This window comes from Glycine soja, chromosome 14 (genome assembly GCF_004193775.1).
Source record: "Glycine soja cultivar W05 chromosome 14, ASM419377v2, whole genome shotgun sequence".
Classification (NCBI taxonomy): domain Eukaryota; kingdom Viridiplantae; phylum Streptophyta; class Magnoliopsida; order Fabales; family Fabaceae; genus Glycine; species Glycine soja.
In genome coordinates this window covers 4,600,886-4,623,028 of record NC_041015.1, presented here as the reverse complement: position 1 = coordinate 4,623,028, position 22,143 = coordinate 4,600,886, and the positions used below count along the sequence as shown (strand labels likewise).

The following is a 22,143-nucleotide window of genomic DNA, read 5'->3' as shown; positions in this document are numbered from 1 at the left end:
AGTAAAACCAAATATGATGAACTGATTGACTGCTTACCAAATCAATGATATGCACAAACTATATATTGCGTCTTTTTTTTTTCTTTAGTTAGGAAAGTGGCCGTCACACAGTAGTGGAGACATTGTGCATTGTTTGAAATTTTCAGTATAGACATAATATTTAGGTCTTTTCGCTTTGAAATTAGAAAATTAATTATCGTATTTGAAATAAAAAGTTACCTTTTAATATATCTTTTCTTCAATTTTTTTTTTTGAAACGGAACTGTATCTAGTTGTACCTTAATGTTGAACTAAATGGTCTCTTAGTAAATTAAGAAAACGCGAGGAATTTAGTTATGCGATATGTTTGGAGCTTCTTTAAAAAACAATAATACTTGAAGGTATTTTTGCCTTTTTTTGTTGCAACAAAACTATGAAAAGTTGATGAGAGATATGAGAAGAATGAAAAGTGAAAACAAGATGAAGCTATTGGGAATCATTGAGAATTGAAGTAAAGTCAAAAGCTTGTAAAAGGTGGGTGGTATTGACATTGTTACTTTTAGTTCGGCTGACTATGGATGTGGATGGAGGCACCTAGGCTTTGAGGTTAAAGTAGCCAATCCAAGTCAATTGTAAGCCATTGGATACTGAAATTTCAAACGTAGGCTTGATCCAAGGATGTTATAGGCTAAGACAAGATAACGAGGAGGCAATTGTTTTATGCACCCATTTTTGCTTGGTGAACTCCCAAAATTTAATATAACCCCATCTTACCCTTCTCTCCTTTCCCATTGCCTACTTTCTTGTCCTCTCCATCTTCCTCTTGACCGCTTAGTGCCTCTACATTGCTGGCACATCCTCCTCATCCTTAGATTCAAGATTCAGAGTTATGGTTTCATAATTTTGGATTGAGTATTCTAGAATGCATTGCTATTCTGGATTACTCAATCCTTAATACATACAAATGGCATTCTAGGAGTTAGATTCCCTTACCTTATTTCGACTTTGAATTACTTTATCTATTATCATTCTTCATCTTGGGACGTCAGTGAGTTCTTTACAAATGATCTTTTATACGGGCATTGATATATCACTTGGATCCAATGTCATTCGTGCAAGGATTATTGCTATAAGAAATCTAATCCAATATTTAATCCATCAAATTCTTCAACATATATGCGAAAAACTAAGAAACACTCTAGGAGGTAAACATTTAATTTTTAAAACAAGGAGTAAGCTTAATTGATTTCATTTCCCATGGAGCAAGCGACGATTGTTTGGATGACATAAGTCCATGCGATTGATTTCACCCTTTACTTTGACCCCATTTATCCCTCCAACACCATTGACAACTTCTACTTCGACTGTGGTGAAAACAAGAGAGGACTCTTTGGCCCCATTTATCCCTCTTGCTTTGAACAATATGGATGCTAAGCATACTGCCTATGATAATGATCCATTCAAGTATATATTATGAATTTAACAATATGAATTGACTACTAAGATGAACCGAAGCTATTAAAATACACCTATAGTAACATGTTTTGGTGGCAGGTCAGTTTGACCCCATTTAACCCTCCAATCTTTATTTGAATTGACTACTAAGACGAGGGATTATTTATCCTAAGGATTTTGGTGGCAGGTCTTCCACCAATTGGGTTTCTCCCAGTGCAAATGACAATAAACAGCATCAGAGGCCTACAACATCAAGCTTCAATCCCATATCCATTTTACTCCAATATCTACACGCCCATTCTCGATATGGTCCAAAACCCAACCAAATATGGTAATTAATTACTCACTCATTTTTATTTTTATTTTATATTTAATTTGCATGCCTTGTCACATGTTTGTCTCGTGCTAATTTTGTTCATTGATAATTTGTGAAGGCTTTGCACAAACTCTTCAAGGATGCTGTGGGACAGGGCTATTGGAGATGGGTCCTGTGTGCAATGCACATGACCTAACTTGCCCCGATTCGTCTAAGTACCTGTTCTGTGATGCTGTGCACCTTACTGAAGCAGGGAACTACGTTCTTGCCGAGAGTGGTCGACAAAATGTGCTTCCATACCTTGGTAGTTAGGCTATTATGATTTTGATTTTATATACGCATTTTTTTTCCTTAGGATAAATAATCAGCCAATTGGATGGATCTGAATAATCTTCATTTAGGGTGATTATATTATTTTTTTCATGCCGGTTTAGGAAATTTGTTTTATCTATAGAGAATGTCATTTTGTGTAGGTACAATTACTTTCTTTTGATAATATTAAAAACACTTTTGGAGCTTTTGATTGATTAGCTTTTCATTAAATTGTCATTCTTAATTTTTTCTTCTTTTTGTGTATTTTACGCTCTAGCTGATGAGACCATAGAAGTAATTTTATATCATCTTATTTTATTTTCTTACAACTTCTCTTAGTACTTCTCCTGTTCTAAAGTAATACTCTTCTTAGATTATTTTGCCGTATTGAATGAAAAATAAATATATTTAGCAACTTGAAAATATAAAACATATTTAAAATTTACCATAAAAGGTAATAGGAGACTTTATAGGAGGATGGAGCATGAGAATTTATAATTAATCTTTCTCAAACACAATCCTAATAGTAATCATAATTTGAACTTGATTTCACTGCCAAAAAGAATAATTAAAATTGAAAAACATTATTCCTACTAGCATGGTTTACTTTTTAGAGTTATAAATGAATAGTTCAAGATATTCTCTTGAATAGACTTTATCTTATTAATCAATTTATTAAAGTCACTTTAATTAGAAATTATTTCAATACCAATTATCTTATTTATTTCTAATTTTCACGGTGACACACACACATATATATATATATATATATATATATATATGTGTGTGTGTGTGTGTTGTAGTTCATAGTAATAATTTTTTAATCTATAAAAAAAGTATTAAAGTTTTAAAGTTTTTCTTAAGTTTTCTAATCTCATGAGATTTTCATTTTCTTTATTCTCTGAAAATAATATTTTCAATATTTTTTCTTTTCTTTTCTTTGGATGAATTTCCAACATTTCCATCTTCATTACTTAGAAACATATTTATCTTAAACTATTCTTATTTTATCTTCATGTATATACTCGATCATCTTAATCGTCTGTATATTTAACTCTATCATTTAAAAAAAAAAATGAATTTTAATAAACTTTTTAAATCTTCTCACGAGGAAAATGGCCTTATGTTTTCCAATCATCACCCTTGTGTACTGCAAAGATTGAACTCAATTCAATATCACTGAGTAGGTATAACTTAAATTACATGAAAAAAAAGGTAGTGGATACTTTAACAACTCACAGTGATCTCTCAACATAAAGAGTGGTGTAAATTTTACAATCCAAGCAGGCCAGAAAAAGTAAAGAATTCTCAGTTGCAATGCTTCTAAAATTGCAGTACATAAGTGCATTATTTTCGAATTTCATACAACTTTGTGTGAAAATCTGCCGATATGTTATGAATGAATGCCCTCTCTTATTTTGTCTGGATTTAAGGTAAGAAATGAAAATATCGTGCCGAGACAGATTGCAAAAAATATTTAATGCTTGAAGAACCACAAAAAAATGGCAAAGAACACAGCTGCTATGAAGGCGCTGAGAAGCTAAACCTAAACCCAGTCTTCCCACGATCATGCTCACCCTTTCTGAGTATGTAAAAGTAGTTACCCTGAAACAAGAGGCATGTTAGTGAAGAAATCATTGAATATTTTGATATAACACACATATATAGCAAATTAAGAAAAGGCATGGTGGAGAATAGGAGATGGGTACAACAAAAAAGAGATTTACTAATCCTGATTAAAATGCTAACCTATCAATTCAACAGATTGTTCACCTAAATTACCTTGCTAAATTCAAATACCAATTTATAGCAGGAAAATGAGGGAAAAGACAAAAAAAAAAAAAAGAGGAAAATTATGCAACAAGATTTCAGGATTAAAAAATTATATATTCTCTTTTCTTTCCTTCATACTCTTTAATGTCCAAATATAACAAGGTTACCCCAAATTCCTTCATATATATTTTGTCTTCATCATTGACATTTCACTTCTAACTCCACTCAATCTCCCAACTTTTGGTTAGTCTGAGCTTCTTTTTAATTAAATACTAGTATAAAGAAATTAAAACAGATGCTGACCTCTAAGCGGAAGAGTCTAGTAGGAATAACTACTCCACATCCTACTGACATTCGAAAGGATTCTAAGAACTTCCGAGGAGAGAAGTGCTTATATTCATTCTTAGTTAATTTAGCAGCATTCCCAGAACCTGCAAAAACATGTCCGTGGATTCCATGTTCTCTCAACCACATAATTGGAAGATCAAAAGAGAGATCTGCAAAAGCAGTAACAGCAAAATCACCACCAATGAAGTCCCATCCAGAGGAATCAACATTGTCATCATTAGACCCATCTCTATTTTGCCTCCGAGGTTCAGTAGGACCTAATCCTCTAGTTTTAAATCCCCATAATGTTGTTGGTCCTCCTAGGGTGCAAACTGGAGAAAAATCACCACCCAAATAAAACCTTTCTGGAAGGGGAGATGGCTTGGTTTTGAATCCATTCCCCCATGGAAAAACAGCACCAGCAGATATCCCAAGGTTTAGTGCAGTATTGTAAAACCCAAAAGGGACAGAAAAGCGAACATCAAACTCCTGCATTAGAACTTAGAAGAGTTAACAGAGTTACTCAAGAAAAAATAGTAACAAAAAACAGAGCAAAGAAAAGAAATATTAAAATGTAGATGAGTTTTTGGCAACAAAGTTTTATGAGCAAACAAGTCCCACCATTTTTGTCCCCGAAATTGTAAAACACTGTCGTGATAGTCCAAGGTTTTCACTTTCTGGCAAATAAGTCCCAGAAATTGCATTCTGTTACTCAAGTTAGTCCTTGATGTTAGTCATCCACTAACACTATTAACCAACACATGATATGACTGCCAAAACGGCAAATAGCATGCCACATCAAATGCTGGTTAATGGAATTAGTGGATAACTAACAACAGAGACTAACTAGACTAATGGAATTCAATTTCGGAGTCTTATTTGCTAGAGTTAAATCTAGGGTCTACTATGGCATTGCTTTACCTCATACTTGTGAAATCCTTCATGGACATTTGCACTGAGATTTCACTCTCACAGTCTCACTAAAGGATATTGAACCCATCAATGAATAATAAGGCTATAAGCAACCAATTAAGTTCTTGTGCCAATTTTTTTATGAAAATGAAAAAATTACTACATAGATCATTCATCATATGAAGCATTGTCTCAAGGCAGAGTAACAAGTACCATGATAACGAATGACAAATAGTGGGCCATTTGTTTGTGCTTTTTAAGGAAAAAAATATTTAACTTTTTTTTATAGTAAATAGAATTAAAAGAACTCAAGAAAAGAAAGAAAAAGCCATTTGAGTGCTTCTCAAAATGCACAGACTGTATTCTCTTCTAAGGGAAGAGATCTTCTGTGACAAAGAAGATGGACTCCTTCCATATATAAAATAGATAAATCTAAAGTTTTAACCATAATTTTCTGCTTATTAACTCCATCAAATCATTTTAAAATTTCTGATGGCAACAATTTAAAATTCTAGCCACTCCCAAGATTATTTCAATAATTCTTATGCCAAAATCATTTAACACAAGAGTTAATAAGTTTCATGCACTACACATAAGTTTACTCAGTAACAGACTAATTGGAGGAAAAGAAAAGCATTTAATCAGACCTGACGCAGAAACCGCAAGCTCCTGGGGTCCAGTGTAAGGCCACCAACATGAGTGGTGGAAAGAAAAACATATCCTTTTGTTGGCCTAATAGTAGAATTTCTCCTATCAATTTTAAATGTATACTTCAAAGATGACACTAAACCATGCCCAAGCTGCCTCCTTATAGACCTGGATGACATCTTTGACGGATCTGTTAAGGTACGCCATCCAAGGGTGTATGCTAAGTCATGGTGCTTTGTTGAGATTAAGCCAAGATACGCACCCAACAACCGCTCCTTATATGAGGAAGACTCCTGCCAATCTTGGGAAAGCATGGATATCCGTGTTACAATAGGAGTCAAAAATCCTTTAACTCGAGGGGCATACACCCCTACACTCACCTCAGTCGCTTGGTTGGCACCATAGGCCAAAGAAGCATCACATAGATCACCATAACCCAACAAGTTCTTATACTTAAGAGCACCTTCAGCAGTCCACGAACTAGTCTACAAGCATCACATAATTTCCACATAAATAAAAATTAGATCCCCTTGCCCTTGACGACCCCTAAAACCTAACATGAAAAATGTTAGGACAAAACTTCAATACGGTTCCATTGCTGTTGTTTGTGCTCCAATCAGAATTTAAATTTCACATTAGTAATCCACATTATAAAGGTTTGCATCAAATGATTATGTAAGTGAAACTCCAATTCTGATTGAAAAATTGTACAAGTAAGGAGCTGCATATAAGTTCAGTCTACATAGGAAGCGTGAGAGCATGAGCATTCAATCTGTCACAGACGGTCTAGGTTAGTTTTACTTAAATCTAAACTTGACTATCTAAGTAAGATGGAATAATCGGAGTTAATTTTCTCACTTCTCACTTGATACTTTTATATATTTGCATATAAGTTTCTATACAATGCAATGCCTCGAATCAAAGTAAAATGTACTCAGTTCGAGTCTGAGAAGAATAAAGTGTACCGAGGGTTTGGTATAAATGCCGAATTCGCCGGAAACTTTGTTATCGGTTTCGACAACGTCGACGATGACATTGGCAGTGTTTGGAAGCTCTCGTGGTCCAGCCTCGAGGCGAACCATGCAGGAATCGAAGATTTCGAGACCCTGAAGCTTGGCAATGGCGATTTGCGAAGCTTGCATAAGCTCCTGCATGCTGGTGGCGTTCTCGATGCCTTTCAGCTCCGCTTCAATCACCCAATCCTTCGTCTTCGTGTTGCCGTTTATGACCACGTCGTGGACTCGGATCGGAACCAGCTCCGACGACAAGCGCCGCGATAGGGTTTCCACCTTGAAACGCTGTTCCCGCAACTTGGACGCTGCAGATTGGGGAATTCCGCGATTCGGTTCCTGAACGACGTCGTCTTCATCGTTTTCTTGGTCTTCTTCGATGTCTTCGTCGTCACGAGGTTCCACATCGTCGTTGGTGGAGTGTTGAGTGTAATTCTTAGGGTTCGGAGGAGTTGCTTCTTCTTCTTCGGTGTTTGTCATGTGAGACTCGGTTCAGTTTGTGACACGATTGAGTAGCGAGTGTAGCTGGTAGACGCCACCTTCTGTTACAAATTACAGTGTTTTTTTTTTTAACAAGGTGTCCATTACACAGTCTCTTTCGCTAGAGAGATGTCTTTTTTTATTGTTTCAAATATAATATTATAATAAATATTTTAAAAAAATATAAAAATAAATATAAATTAAAATAAATAGACTATTTTATTAACATTAACATACAAATGTTATTAGATAGATGTATTTCTCACATTTTTTTCATTTTCGAAAAATAAAATTTAAATTTTTATCTTTCAGAAACAATTTTATTAGGATTTTATATATTTAAAGACGAAAATAATTATTTATCCTTAATTTAATTATTTTTATTTTTAATTAAAAATATCTCTATTTTAAGGCATAAACATCTATTAGTTTATTTTAATTTGATTTAAACAAACTTTTGAGATTATATTTTTTTTCAATTGTTACCCATAGGATTGCCAAATGTCAAAGCTTAGTTCTAAAGGTTTGGCTTGGCTTGTAGAGCATCCAACCATGGTGATGCTAGATACAGTTTTTGGTTAATGAATTTCTAAATTTTATTAGCAGAGAAAAAGGTATTATTTGTGTGACATTTCAAAATGAGTCAGCCTCGTTGTGTCAAACAGTCAAAGTAATATTTTATATTTGACTAATGTTATATATATATATATATATATATATATATATATATATATATATATATATATATATATATATATATATATGATTTTTTTAAAAAAAGTACATAAAGGAAAGGAAAAAGAGAAAAAATAAGTGTAATAAGTGATGAGATAAAGAGAAATAAAAAAATACCAATATAAGAAAATTGCTTTAAAATTTTTATGCATGAACAATATTATTCTTTATATTTTCTATAGGTTCATAATGCAAATTGAACTCGTGTCATATTTATCTAAGAATTAATTGGCAGATAAATATGATGGAGAAATTTAACATCAAATCAACATCTTTTGTTATAAGACAAAATTTAGCGCAATATTTTAGTTGTGTTTAGTGTTTGGATAAAGTAGAATAGATTGGAATATAATCAAATGATACATCATCATTGTTTTTTTTTTTTTAAAGAAATGATACATTTTTGTTATTATAAATCTATAGAACGGAAATAAGATGTTGTTTTTAATAACTTAGATATCCACGTCTTGTTTGATGGTTGAGTAGATTTTTTTAAAATGAAAAGCAAGACATATAGTGATTGCCATATATTAATTTTAAATTTCAATAATGTTTTTCAAGATATATACAGAAATAGATGAGTAGTTAGATAGTGTATCACTGTATTGAATACAATAAATGTTTTTTTATTCAATACTTATCATAAAAGATAATAAGAAGATTCATAGAATAATATAGTAGGAGGATTTAACATTACCGGACGAGGAAAGAAAGATATAAAATTCATTGGTATCTAGAGGTCAATAAAAGAGCAATTAATAGAGTTGTAATGTTCTGTTTCATCTAGTTTCATATTTGACAATCACTATCCTCTGTTGTCAAAAGAAAGCTTGGAATAACAAATGCAAAAGAAAGCCTCCCACTCTCGTTAATACTTGATAGTTTTGAACTTTTGGTCAATGCACGTGAGCAGGACTATGATTATTAAACCATTAGTTTGTTCGGCACATATGAAGGGGATGAGAAGATTTGGAAATATCTTGATTAAGTGATATACAAAAAGCTATTTTCTAGGTGCATTTCCATAGGCTACAATTTCTTTTTTAAAAAAAACAGCACCCAAAAGAACTTCACCACACCATTTTGGTCCCCCACACGTCACTTTTGACCATGTCCTACAACAATAGATACTTCAAGTAAGAAGTTTTTTATGCCTTCAGCTAAGGAAAAAAAGGATCACAATGCTAAGAGCTCTCAAAGACTTTTAAAAATCTGCTACACTGATCTCAACGTGCTTCTGCAGATGCAATCTCAATCTCTGCCCACCAAAGTGGAGAAAGTTTTGGAACCGCAGATTCAGGTGTTATTTTTGTTATCTCTCTCAGTCTCTCACTCACATCTTTCATTGTTGGTCTCTTCTGTGGATCAGGGTGGACACAAGATGTAATCAATGATGCAACTTGTTCCAGCTGATCTTCTTGGTAAGATACTAGAATTGGATCCACTATTTCTTTGAGGGGTTGGTCAACTTCTAAATAGTGTGATGCCCAGTTTTCAAGTGAATCCTTATGTTCTACTGAATAAGGAAGACGACCCGTGACCATTTCAAATAGTAGAACACCCAAGCTATAAACATTACTTTCTGGAGTTGCTAGTGGCTTGTCCATAGCTCTTGTCTCAGCTGAGGCTATGTCATTGGAGAAACTTAAATCTGAGAGTTTGGCAGCGTAGTCATCGGTGAGGTAAACGGCTGAAGAATTCAGCTTGATTAGGGCCATAGGAGGATCTAATTGGTGCATATGTTGCAGGCAATAAGCCACACCCGTTGCAACTCTAAGTCTTGTTCCCCAATCCAAGTGCTCAGCCTCTTTTACTGGAATTCACAAAATGATCATTGACAGGGATAATAATTGGAGGGCATTGTTGCTTCCAAAGAGAAAAGGAAACAACATAGTATAATTTCAAATATATTGTAATGGCAATTTCACATTGAAAAGTGCAAAATTATGAGCGAGTTTTAATAAATAAGGAGTGAAACCTACACAGTTATGTGATTATCAACAAATTTCGGCCAATAATTGACAGTATGCTAGAAAAAGTGTGTTGTTAGCATTTCTCCTTAATGTAGTAGTTACTCTAAAATGATACATTACTTACTGTGTAGATGCTCAAATAGTGTTCCGTTTGGGGCATATTCAAAAACCAACATTCTGGTGAAAGGCTCCTCTTCTTCACAGTATCCAATAAGATTCACAAAATTCTTGTGGTTCACTTTCGACAATTTATCTATCTGAAACCATGATGGTTAAGAAGTTAGTAATAATCAAATTTCCTAAATTGCAATTCTACAGTTAAATTTGCTGGGTTTTTTTTTCTTTTCTGTTATGATAATTGATGTACCTTGCTTCTAAATTGAGCTTCTAAAGTTTTTGACCAATTCTTGGATGATGTTATGGAAACAAAAGCTACAGCTATTTCAACGCCACCAGACAAAGTTCCTTTGTACAGTATACCAATGGGTGAATTACCAATTACATTGCTAAAATCTTCACATGCTGCTTCAAGATCTGATCTCTTTAACTTTTGCGCACCTGAAAATGTAAAACACTGTCATGCATGTACATAGGCAGAAAACATACATATATAAGCATGAGAAATATAGCTCAAAGACATGGGAAAGCAATCATTCAAAGCTAAATCAATTGGATGACCAAAGGGCCGAAAGAAAACAAGTTAAATAAGTTCCTATTATTTGTCATGTTTCAGGTATCCTGAGTCAATATGCAGTATGGGGTTTAGATCTTCTGTTTTCCTAATAATAAAGGACATGGTCCTTCTTGGAAAGAGAAAGACATTTTATTTTATTTTATTAATATATCTAGTAGACTCTATAACTAATAATGTAGGTCCTTGCATGATAAAAATTATATGCTGCTTATAGCCATTGTTTTACTCATGTTAACTTAATAGTAAAAGAAATGCTTAGATTTACCAGTTACAAATGCCTTCTGAAGCTGTCCACTTAGTCCCATGGCCCAAGGTCTGACATTAGCTACCTTTGTTTTACAAAGATATATGCCAATGCTTGAAAAAATAAGAAACACAGCACCACCTATAACTCCAGCCAAAATAGGAACTGTATGAACCTTTGATGAGGTGCTTTTAGTTTTAGATAGTGTTCCAGAACCTGATGTAGAGTGGGGAGGAGAAGAATCAGAAGCATTTTTCCTATGAGGAGCTAGCTTTGGCACTGGTGGTTTTGCTGAGCCTGATGGGGAAGCAGAAGGAGAAGAAGGGCTCTCAAGAGGTGGAGCAGCCACACGATTAAACTGGTAATGATTAGCAGCAGGAGAAGTATTAGAATGTTGTGAGCCACGAGTACCTTTACCTTGACCAATATGCCTTCAAAGAAGAGAAAATTATTTAAGTTTGTTTTTTTAGAAAAAAGAAATAGGATAAGATTAGCCTATAATAATAGCATGAGATGGGCACATCTTAGAATAGAAAATACAAGTACATAAGAAGGCACATAATTCCTGAGATGGACCACCTTTCAATCAATTAGTAACATACCTTGTGGTAGCTCTTTCTGTACAAGCTGGCATTTTAGCAGCATTAGTCAGCTGATTTTCATCTACTTGACATTCGGAAAGCATCCTCAGTTCATTTATTTCGGGAGATAAACCAACAAGAAATTCATTGTTATCCAGCAAACTGCAATAAAGAAGAAAATAAGTACATGAAGAGATTAAAAAAAAAGAAAGAAAGAGAAATTGAACTGTCTTAAGAGTATCATCATCATCATACAGGATTGTTAGTGAGATATTACTCCCTAGATCAGCAGGTAGATGTCCACTGAAGTTGTTGTATCCCAAATCCAAAACCTCCAGTTCTTTTAACTGTACAAATCCTTCAGGGATGGTCCCAGAGAAAGAGTTGTTCCGCAAAATACTGTAGCATATTCACCCTCTAATTATAGGAATGAACGCCAATTTATAAATAATGAAGAAAAGGAACTACAAAGTCAATTCCACCAAGTAACAAACAATTACTTACATGGACTTTATGTTGACAAGTTTCACAAGCTCAGGTGCCAGAGTTCCTCCAAGGCAGAGATCCTTCAAATTCCTGAGCAAAGGAAAAATTTCTCTTCATTAAAATCCCTCAAGTTTAACAATACAAACACTAGTGATTAGATTTATCTCAAGAGACTAATGTTCAAAAAATTATTGTGATAATAGCCACTGTCGGTAGAGTTGATCACTTGAGCATAAGGTTTTAGTGTTTTACCAAAAGAAAATAAAGTTTAAAAAAAAAACTTGAATCTCTCATTTGATGACACAAATAAAGAGAGAGATTAAAAAAAGCATGTATATTCATCTTCTTTACTTGCCCTGCTTGTTCCCATAAATTACACCACAGAATTGGTTACAACTTACAAATTACAACTAATCAGTTTCTGTGAAAACAGATAACAGAATAAGCACTTACAAGACCACAACTCTTCCATCTGAGCACTCAACTCCAAACCAGTTACAAGGGTCAACAGAAGCCTCATCATCAACCCAATTTGACAAAGCATCAAAAGGGTCACTCACTATTCTCTGCCTCAACTTCAAAAGAGCATTACCTGCACACACAAACCATGTCTCAGCATCTATCTTCCAAGTAACCACAAGATTCCACAAACTCAAAATTCCACCACTACTAGTCAAGTACCTTCTTCATTCAAAGAACAGCACAAACCCAAGTGGTGAAACAAGAAAAAAACTGCCACAAAGCAAAAAGCTATAGAAAGATCCTTGAACCGACTGAGTTTCCTGTTCTTGTCCATTCTTACTGCAAAAAACAAACCTTGGATGGAGCTTAATAGCCCAAGGAAGCAAAGTTTGAAGTTGTAAACATATTAAAAAGAAGACAAGTTGAAGAACATGTAGAGTGGAAGGAGCTTAAGTGTGATATCTAAGGTGAAGCAATAAAACATGGACTGGTTCTAAGTTCTAAGATTGTTGTGAGTTGTGACAACTGCAATGCAAGAGAGATTGGTGAATGGACCCAAAGAGACTTGAAAGCGCGTTCGCTGTCGCGCAGCTAACTAGTCATAATAGTAACGGTGGAAGGAGTGAAGGACAACAACATATTCACATAACCTTTTTAATACGTTATTGTGAATTTGAGGGAAAAAATAAACCAAAAAAACTTGTGATCCTATTAATTTTTTCCAAATATAAAACATGTTTCGTATAAAAATATCCGAGGCAGTATCATTTTATCAAGTCTTATTATATATTTTTAAATTATTAATGTTAAAAGCAAAAGATTTTGTTTGTCGAAAAGTTAAGTGATGTCACTACCACACCTCTCTTATTTAACTTGGAAAAAAAGAACTTAAAAGACCTAAGAGTTTTTTTTTCTCTAAATTTTATTAAAAAAATCTCTGAGAATATAATTTTTATAGACTTAAATATGTTTTTAATCATTCACAAAATATTTTTTTTAATCTTTCTCTTTCTGCATATTACAATTCAAACATGAAACAAAAGATTCAAAATTGATAACTTTTAACTAGTAAAATTTAATTTTATATTTTATATTTTAAAGTATGTTTCTGATGATCAAAAGGTAAAAAAAAAAAATTAAAACAAATCAACCACTTTAAAAATTACTTTAATTTTTTTTATTGACTTGATTTTAGCATTTTCAAACCACCAAAAAATCATACTTTAAACCATAAAATAGAAAATCAATTTTTTGCAATTAAAATATCTAAAATTGTGAATCTCTTATTTTTGTTTTGTTTTGACTTACACTTTGCATAAGAATAAAAGAACATTTTGCTGATTCTAGAAACTAAAAAAAAAACAAGTTGAAATTTAAAAGATTAAAAAGAAAATAACTATTTTGAGGGATTAAATAAGTATTTTAGTATTTTTTATATTATATATCAAGTTGTTGTTTTTGAAGTTGAAATGACCTTCAAACTTAGATTTTTTTATACCGTCACATATTTTTTTTATTTTATGAAATATATTTGATTAATTTCTCTATAAACTTGAATACTTGAAATACCTATATTTTAATATTTATATTTTATTTTATATTTGATTATCAATAAATGTTTTTAAATTTATATATTTTCATATTTTACATTATTTATAAATATATATTATATATATCATTTAGTTTAATTCACATCATTTTTTAATAAAATAAATAAATATGTAAAAATAGTGTGGGGGTAATTTTGTCTGCTTTGTTTGATTTGATCCATTAGTTCACTAAAGTTATTTTGTAAATGGGTTTCATGATTTATTTTTTCATTTAATAAAGTTATATGGTTTTTTAATCAAATTTCCAAATCTCTTGTATGCTTATGTAATCATATAATAAATTTTTGATAAAAATTGGTGGTTTGTATTTTCAATTATGTTTTTTATATAACTAATTGAAATATTTCTATAAATTCATTCAATTTCTAATAACTTAATTAAATTATACTTTCTCACTTTTTGAGTATGTTCTTTTATCTTTTATATTATAAAAAAAATCGATATAAAAATAAAATAAGTTTTGTTACAGCTATTTTATTTTTTCTTGTCACAAAATTAAAATATGAAAGAAAAAAATATTTCCTCTCATATCTCAAAATTGTGTTATTTAATTAACTATATATCAGCTAATTTGTTTTGGTACAGAAACTACCTAATTAATTTAACCATTTAGTTATATAAATTTAATCAAATATTTGAATAACGATACATGATTAATTTGTTAAATATATTTGACAAATGTTAAAAATAAGATATCTCTTCATCTCCTTTAATAAATATATACTTATCTGTAAATAAGTAAGTAATAAAATTAATTAATTTGATCATTAATCAAGCACAAGTCTAGGAGGAGTGGCCTCTGAAGTCTGAACAAATAACACGAGCCATATAAATAAAAGTAAAACAGCAGTAAGGATATCAACGAATGAATGAATGGCTGTGTTTTGATAAGGATGATATGATGATATGAGAAATAGATTGTAAGTTTTGGTGCTATTTAATAGTTATGTTTATTCTCCGACGACTTGACTTAGCTATTGTTATAGTTGGTGATGATGTTAAGACATGCATCGTGTCAGTGTCTGTCTTTCTCCTAGCTAGACTTGGTAAAAGACCCCTTTATAGATGCCACTGTCAACTTTATAAACAAACAATAGTCGTACTTTTTCTTAATATATTTTTTGTTATTAAAAAATATAAATACAAATATTATAGAGAACATATTTAAGTAACTAGCTAGTTTATTTAGTAGTTGCTTGATAAGTCTTCATTATATAATAATTTGTTATAAAATTAGGTTTTTTTAACTATATTTTTAGTCCCTTGCAGTATAAAAAAAACAACTATGTTTTTAGTCTTATAAATCTAGCAAGTTCTAGTTTTAATCTTTCAAACTAATTTGTTAATGATTTTTATAACTTTATTTTTTAAAATAATTATTACACACACACACACACACACACATATATATATATATATATATATATATATATATATATATATATATATATATATATATATATATATACTGCAATTATATAACTTTATATTCTAATACTATTGTATTAGCTTATCAAATTTAAATAAAATATATATCATTAGGGAATTTCTATTTCCACTCCACCTAATTTATAATACACTCTCCTTTATAATTATTTTTACTAAAATAGCTTGGAAATTGCACTCCGCTTTTTTAATTCTTATTGCCTCCAACTAGGTCAAAGCAGAGAGTGGGATAAGTTCAGAAATTTGGTTTGGTAGAATTAAGGATAATGTTCATGCAAATGAGATTATTGGAAACTAAATGCATGGAATGATGCACACGTTCCATAATCACTATTTATTTTTGTTATTATTTGCTATTTAATTTTGTAGGTATTCTAGTGACCTAGTTTCAGGTATTGCTCTCAACATTAATTAATTCCCTCTCATTATACCTTCTTAATCACTAAACTAAACTTCAAAATTTGTTGGCATACTATATGCTTGAAAGTGTAATATTTGCAAATAATTCTAACCTGACTCATTACACGGGGAACGAGTACATACAACTTGTGCTCCGCTTATGGAGTAAGCCGGATAATTTTACTTATTCAAATTGCTAAGTCTATCTGACACAGCCTTCTCTTTGTACGTCTTAAACAAAATATTGATTTAATTTTTCAACCTTTACACTCAAACTCTATGTATATTTATAATTTTGTGATATTAACAAAATAAATGCTACGTGTAGATGGATAATTTTAGTCTTTCAAACATTTTCTTCGAGACTAGTTTTAATATCTTTTATGGAAATGTTGTTGATATAATTTTGTGATTGATCATCTACGTTTAGCGAACTCTAATGTGGAGACACTAAATTGAATTTTTTATGCTTGAGAGGGGATGTGACAGTTTAATTTTTGGGGGGAAAATGGTTTTATGAGAACTTCGGGGATGTTGTCATTAGATAAAGAATCGAAACACCCGCTAAAGATGTTTAAATTACATACCTCGCTCTTGACAATGACATAAGAACTACTCAGTACATACATAGGTGGTGTGACCTTTTCATTTTCATAATGGCACATAACATCATTAATGTACATTGATTTGCATAAACTCTCTCAGCATAGGTGGCTATTATATAAAATAGTTATCATTATAGTTTATAGACAATGATATATAACTACGGAATGCAATCTATATTTTAAAATTAATTTTAAAAGTTTTAGAATGAAAAAGAACCATTTCATTTTATTTTTTTTTAAATGAGGATTACTTACGTCTATGTCATCAAAATTAATTGGTTCAGGCAACATTGACTTTTCTCTCTTTATTTTGTAGCATTTTTTTTCTCCAAATTAACTTATGTGTAAAATCACATCATTTCATCTAGAATTCACTTTTTTTTAGCTATCTAAAAACTATTAGTTTTTGCAGAGGGAGAAAATTCTTCTATGGGGTAGTAAATTTCGTTTTAAACTACATTCAAACAGACAATTAATCTAACATTATTTTTGTCGTAATCTATCATGTTTTTATAGTAAGGCGGCTCAAAACTTATTTAAACCCAAAGATAATTGAGTTGTGATTAAATTTTAAAAAAATTATATAGGGAAGCTTGTTTAGATAGGTCAAACATTCTTTTAATATGCACAACTTAAGTTTTATTTGTTTAATAGGTCAAACGGAGTTTATATACTTCTTTATGTAAAACAACCCTGTTCGATGTAATTTTTTGCAGAGGGAGAGAATTCTGGGATAGTAAATTTCATTTTAAACTACATCCAAACAGGCAATTAATCTAACATTTTTTTTGTCGAAATCTATCATGTTTTTATAATAAGGCAGCTCAAAACTTATTTAAACCCAAAGATAATTGAGTTGTGATTAAATTTTAAAAGAGGTGTACTTTTTAGTCTGTTTGATGCTATACTTTAGGTTGAACGATCCGACTCAACCTAAGGTTACATAATGTTGCAAAACATATTTTTTTTTAAATAAAGGATAAATTTTTTTATAAAATATTCTTACTTGAAACTATATATTATTATAATACTTTTACATTAATATTTTTTTATAAATGTGTATATTGTAAAATATCTTTTTATTTTTTTGTTGATTATTTAAAAAAATAATTATACGTAGTAGTAATATATATATATATATATATATATATTAATATGATAATACTTTTATTTAGTTGTATGTAAGGTAATTTTCAATTAAAAACAAGAATTTAAAACTACCATATTGTATACAAGATTTTAAGGTTTTTAAAAATACAAAAGACTCTGAGTTTGGGGTTCTATTGGGCATTGGCCAAGTTTTAACGAGAATTTATTCATTATTTGTTAGCCAGTTACTCTTAAGTTATTTTCAGTTGAAAATGTTAAAAAAATGATGACGAGAGATGTACCTACACTTCTATTATGCCAAAATACTATTTTACTTTTCTAAAACCAGCCCTGCGTGCATATATATTATTTTGGCTTTCTTTCTGTACTCCTAACCTCATTCCACGATGTGTAGAAACAAAAGCCCAAGATTATTCTCTTCACAAACCCAACACCAAGCCCAAACGCATTCATCGTAGTAAAGCAAATGCCATTGAGGGCAAAAGAAAAGGTAATGCCTGCATTAAATCCAACGTCGCATTTTTCATGTTTAGCATATTGAATCGAATTCAGAATAAAATAATTTTATAACTAATTCTGGAGCACAGCCAAGGCACCAATGTACTTTTCCTCTAAGTAGGTTTTTGGATAAACATTGTCCATCCTAGTTCTTAACTTCCAACACACTTTCATTTTGATTTAAGGCACACACAAAAAAAAGAATATAAATCAAGAGACAAGCTGGGGTCATGTTAACGTGAGCGACATGAGAATTGAGCATCAAGAAATTTGCGCTATAAAATAAGTGGGCCAAGCAATCAAATCAACACTCCAGAAAAGCAGGGAAATACAAAATGGACCAGACCCAAAACGAGGTCCAACACACACGGTTTCCACGATCTGCCCCAATGATTATTGTGCTTGTGTATGAGCAGGAACAAAACTTGAATCAGAAAACGGTGGGAACAGTTTCGACCCCTTTGAAGAAAATTTGGCAGCAACACCCACCAGACAAAATAATTTCAAATTTCGTGCCCTTGCCAAAGTAACCTCTCACAAAGATCATTGTGTGCTGTCAGTACATGGCTTACTCCATGTGAAAATCATTAATGTTGAAGTGCCATTACATTACAACAATTAATCAAAACCTAGCTCCTAAGTCCTAACAACATATAATAATAATAAGATACTATCCATACAGTGAGATTCTCCAGATACTACACGATTAATTATTAATTAATATATGTAATGTAGTAACATAAACGAAATGAAAGTGAGAAAGTGTTTATTTATCAACATAAATATGATTAATTAAATTTCATCCGTGAGTTGTCTGTGAGCTGTTACTAACTGAGGGGTAGGTAGCTATCTGGTGTGGCGCGGGAGCACGAAGAAGCATGCGGGGCACCGAATCAAGCCGTTGGCATTGCAAGAAGAACAGCATAGGAATCCGTTTTTCTCAGCGAACACTTTGTGGCTTCCATTGCACTCATCGCACACAACGAATCGGAAGCCTCCGCAGGAGTCGCAGGCGTTCAGGTTGGAGCGCGGGAGGCGTTCGATGAGGCGGTGGAGCTCGCCGCTCTCGTGGAGCTGGCGGACGTCGTCGGCGCCGCCGACGTAGACGCCGCCGACGAAGACACGCGGCAGGGCGAGGTTGCCGCGGCAGCCGAGGACGGCGTGGAGCTCGTCGCGGAAGCGGTCGTCGATGGAGACGTCGCGCTCGTCGACGGCAACGCGGAGGCCGCGGAGGATGGATCGGACGGCGCGGCAGTCGTCGAAGGTGCGGCGGACGACGCGGAGGGAGGTGAAGTAGACGACGACACCCTGGTCGAGGCCGGGCGGGAGTGCGGCGGGGGCGGCGGCGCGTGAGGCGCCCCAGGCGCGGAGCACGGCGGTGGAGATCCGGACGCGGCGGAAGAGAGACGGAGATTTCGGAGCGGCCGGTTCGGGTTTTTCTTGGAGGAGGCTCTGGATGTCTTTGAAGGAGGAACAGGAGAAGCTGAAGGAGCGAGTTCGAGAATGCGACGGGGATGGTGACGGCGGTGGAGTGTTGCGGAACCGGCTGGGTGAGTTAAGCCACGGTGGCCACATGAGAAGTAATGGTGAGGAGGAAAGGGAAAAGGGTTTTGAGGGTAGTGAAGAGTGGAGAGGGTGATGATGGGCACGCAAAGGAAACTAAACCAAACGAAGGGGGTGGGGGTTATTAATGGAAGATGGCTTATTAAAGAAAGTGTCAACCAGGATGCATTATCATAGCTAATCATAACCCTACCTAGAGAAGCATGCGAGTTTTTTTTTTTTCTCTCTCTCTCTCTTGACTACCGTTTCACACATGAAAATAAGGAAGATTTAAACGCATTCATAAGAAGAAGAAGAATAAAGAGAAAGGGTGTAATGTGTAGGGTATGAAAAAAGTTGTTGTATTTTTTCGGTTGGTCTATTGTGCACTGAAGAATATTTTATTTTTCATAGTGGTTTATTTTCTTAGTTAGAAATAGATCGTGTTATTTTTTAATTGACAAAAAAAAAATTGTCTCAACTCCCAAGGCAAAACTGTAAAACACCTTGCCATTGTTAAGTTTAAATTTTATTATTTGTAAAAAAAAGAAGTTTAAATTTTATTAGTATTATTGTGAAAAATAGTTAACATATGTACTAATGTCATTATTTTTTTATTGTTTTTTTAAGTATTTTTTAGGTATCATTATTATATATTAAATATGGACACTACTTTTTATAGTGATTTAAACATTGATTTATTTCCTCTAAGAAAAATTGATTTATCATATTAATGTTAATATCAATCCTTTTTTATATTGCAAGACCCAATATTAATATCTCTGATTAAGAAAGTTAGTTAATATAATTTAATTTTGTTGATCTTACTAAGAAAATAAGTTTTCTTTTCAAATTATTTTCATTAAAATTTGATATGAAAAATAAAAAAAGTCATGTGAATTAGAATCTCAATTAAGCAAAAGATATCTTGGAAATGATTTATTCAAATATAATTAAATTAATTGAGATTTGTTTATATTCAAAACTAAAATATATGGATTTTTTTATTAGTTATATTTAAGACTAATTAATAAACACAGATGTAATGTAGCTTTATTTTGTTAGAAAATATAAAATGAAGAATGTTATATCATTTGAGAATATATGTGAGAAATACAAAGAGAATATAGGAAAAATAGTTATTAGATGAAAGGATATTTGATAGTGTGTTTCAATTAAAGATGTCAATAAGTTTGTCTCATTAGAAAATGTTAATAAATAACTTTCTATTTTCAAATCAATTATTTTTTGCATAGGGACTTAACACCCAAAACTTACATTAAATTCAACTGAAAAATCAAGTTTTTTTCTTGCACTACACTTTCTTTTTCCTCGTTTTTTTTTCTCTAAAATAAACCTACATGAAAAGTATTTCATAAACTAAGCTTGTTTTGAGTTTTCAGAGAGAAGTCGGGATTGGGGAACCCGAATGGTTCCTTTTTTTAAATTAAAATTATTTTATTTTATTTTATTAAGTCTTTAAATTTTTTTAAAAATTAATTCCATTTTTTTTAAAATATTATTTTCACATTAATTTTTTAATATTATTATTTTATTTTTTAAATAATGAGAATATTTTTTGTTTAATTATTTATTAAAAATTTAAAATAATTAATTAATAGTCTTAAAATAAATTAAAAAAACAAAGTAATTAAAAAAATAGATTTGTCTTTCTTATTTTATTTTAAGACTATTAATTAATTATTTTAAAACCGTTAATAAATAATTAAACAAAAAATATTTTCATTATTTAAAAAATAAAATAATAATAATAATATTTAATTATTTTTATAACTTGAAAATAATATTAAAAAAATAACTGAATTAATTTTTTTAAGAAATTAAAAAAAATAATAGAAAACTATTTTTTAAAAAAGATAAGAATAAAAGAGAAGTGCAATTCTCCAATCCCGACTTTTCTCTGCAAACTCAAGACAAGTGTAATTTAAGAAATATTTTTCATGTAGACATATTTTAAGAAAAAATGAAAAGAGAAAAAGTATAATGGAGGAAAAAAAACCCCAGAAAATCGGCCAGCAAACAAACATAACTGAACCCACGTAGGAGAAACATCAAATCAATTTATAATCAAATTCATATGAACTGAAAGTTAATAAAGATATTTGACTGTAAATGCAATCAATTATACGTTTTAAATTTGTACTAATAGATTACAAAATAAAAGTAATCTATACTCAAATATTTTATATAAAAAAGGAAAAAAAGCAATTGTCTCTACAACAAATATTATAAAAGGGAAATAAAATATTTATATAAAAAGAATATGATATAATTAAATAGATTCCCAATAAAGTCTGTAAAAAAGAATAAAATATTTTCAAAAGTAAAGAATGTTGTGATATTTATTCTATATATATTTTTTTAATTGTTTCTAACTTTTCCAACGTAAACAATATCAAAATTTAAGTAAGTAAACTTTTTTTAAAATTAAAATTATTTTCTAATTTTTGTACAAATAAAATTTAAACAACGTTTCTTTGAAAAATAATAATTATTTTTTCATTATAATTTTTTTATCAATACAA

General features: G+C 31.6%; 3 protein-coding genes across 4 annotated transcripts; all 3 read right to left on the bottom strand.

Moving 5' to 3' along the window:
• Positions 1-3,221: 3,221 nt before the first annotated feature.
• Positions 3,222-7,317, bottom strand: LOC114385498 (sorting and assembly machinery component 50 homolog). Of its 2 annotated transcripts, XM_028345610.1 has the most exons (5): positions 6,688-7,317; positions 5,722-6,207; positions 4,360-4,651; positions 4,139-4,266; positions 3,222-3,667 (listed from the first exon to the last, which is right to left on the bottom strand). In XM_028345610.1, the coding sequence occupies exons 1-5, from the start codon at positions 7,210-7,212 to the stop codon at positions 3,584-3,586; spliced, it is 1,515 nt and encodes a 504-aa protein (XP_028201411.1). In that variant the 5' UTR covers positions 7,213-7,317; the 3' UTR covers positions 3,222-3,583. The 2 variants fall into 2 exon arrangements, with proteins under 2 accessions (XP_028201411.1, XP_028201410.1); XM_028345609.1 differs by having other exon boundaries at positions 4,139-4,651; positions 6,688-7,316.
• A 1,364-nt stretch (positions 7,318-8,681) lies between these two features.
• LOC114384700 (probable inactive receptor-like protein kinase At3g56050) lies at positions 8,682-13,010 on the bottom strand. Its single transcript, XM_028344434.1, has 9 exons — positions 12,607-13,010; positions 12,379-12,517; positions 11,944-12,015; positions 11,695-11,838; positions 11,461-11,601; positions 10,880-11,289; positions 10,288-10,478; positions 10,045-10,177; positions 8,682-9,760 (listed from the first exon to the last, which is right to left on the bottom strand). Exons 1-9 carry the CDS (start codon positions 12,719-12,721, stop codon positions 9,174-9,176), a joined length of 1,932 nt encoding a protein of 643 aa, XP_028200235.1. The 5' UTR covers positions 12,722-13,010; the 3' UTR covers positions 8,682-9,173.
• Positions 13,011-18,324: 5,314 nt separating this feature from the next.
• Positions 18,325-19,917, bottom strand: LOC114383379 (uncharacterized protein At3g28850-like). The gene has a single exon (XM_028343043.1). It carries the CDS (start codon positions 19,628-19,630, stop codon positions 18,902-18,904), a length of 729 nt encoding a protein of 242 aa, XP_028198844.1. The 5' UTR covers positions 19,631-19,917; the 3' UTR covers positions 18,325-18,901.
• Positions 19,918-22,143: the final 2,226 nt, after the last annotated feature.

Bases quoted from the DNA above. Each gene is read 5' to 3' on its own strand.
- LOC114384700 (XM_028344434.1), bottom strand. From the start codon at position 12,721: ATGGACAAGAACAGGAAACTCAGTCGGTTCAAGGATCTTTCTATAGCT. The intron at 11,290-11,460 runs GTATGTTACTAA...TCTTCTTTGAAG, and splicing joins ACAGAAAGAGCTACCACAAG to GCATATTGGTCAAGGTAAAG. The intron at 9,761-10,044 runs GTAAGTAATGTA...TGTGAATTCCAG, and splicing joins ACTATTTGAGCATCTACACA to TAAAAGAGGCTGAGCACTTG.
- LOC114383379 (XM_028343043.1), bottom strand. From the start codon at position 19,630: ATGTGGCCACCGTGGCTTAACTCACCCAGCCGGTTCCGCAACACTCCA.
- LOC114385498 (XM_028345609.1), bottom strand. From the start codon at position 7,212: ATGACAAACACCGAAGAAGAAGAAGCAACTCCTCCGAACCCTAAGAAT. The intron at 6,208-6,687 runs GTACACTTTATT...TGATGCTTGTAG, and splicing joins GCATTTATACCAAACCCTCG to ACTAGTTCGTGGACTGCTGA. The intron at 3,668-4,138 runs GTCAGCATCTGT...CTCTTGTTTCAG, and splicing joins CTAGACTCTTCCGCTTAGAG to GGTAACTACTTTTACATACT.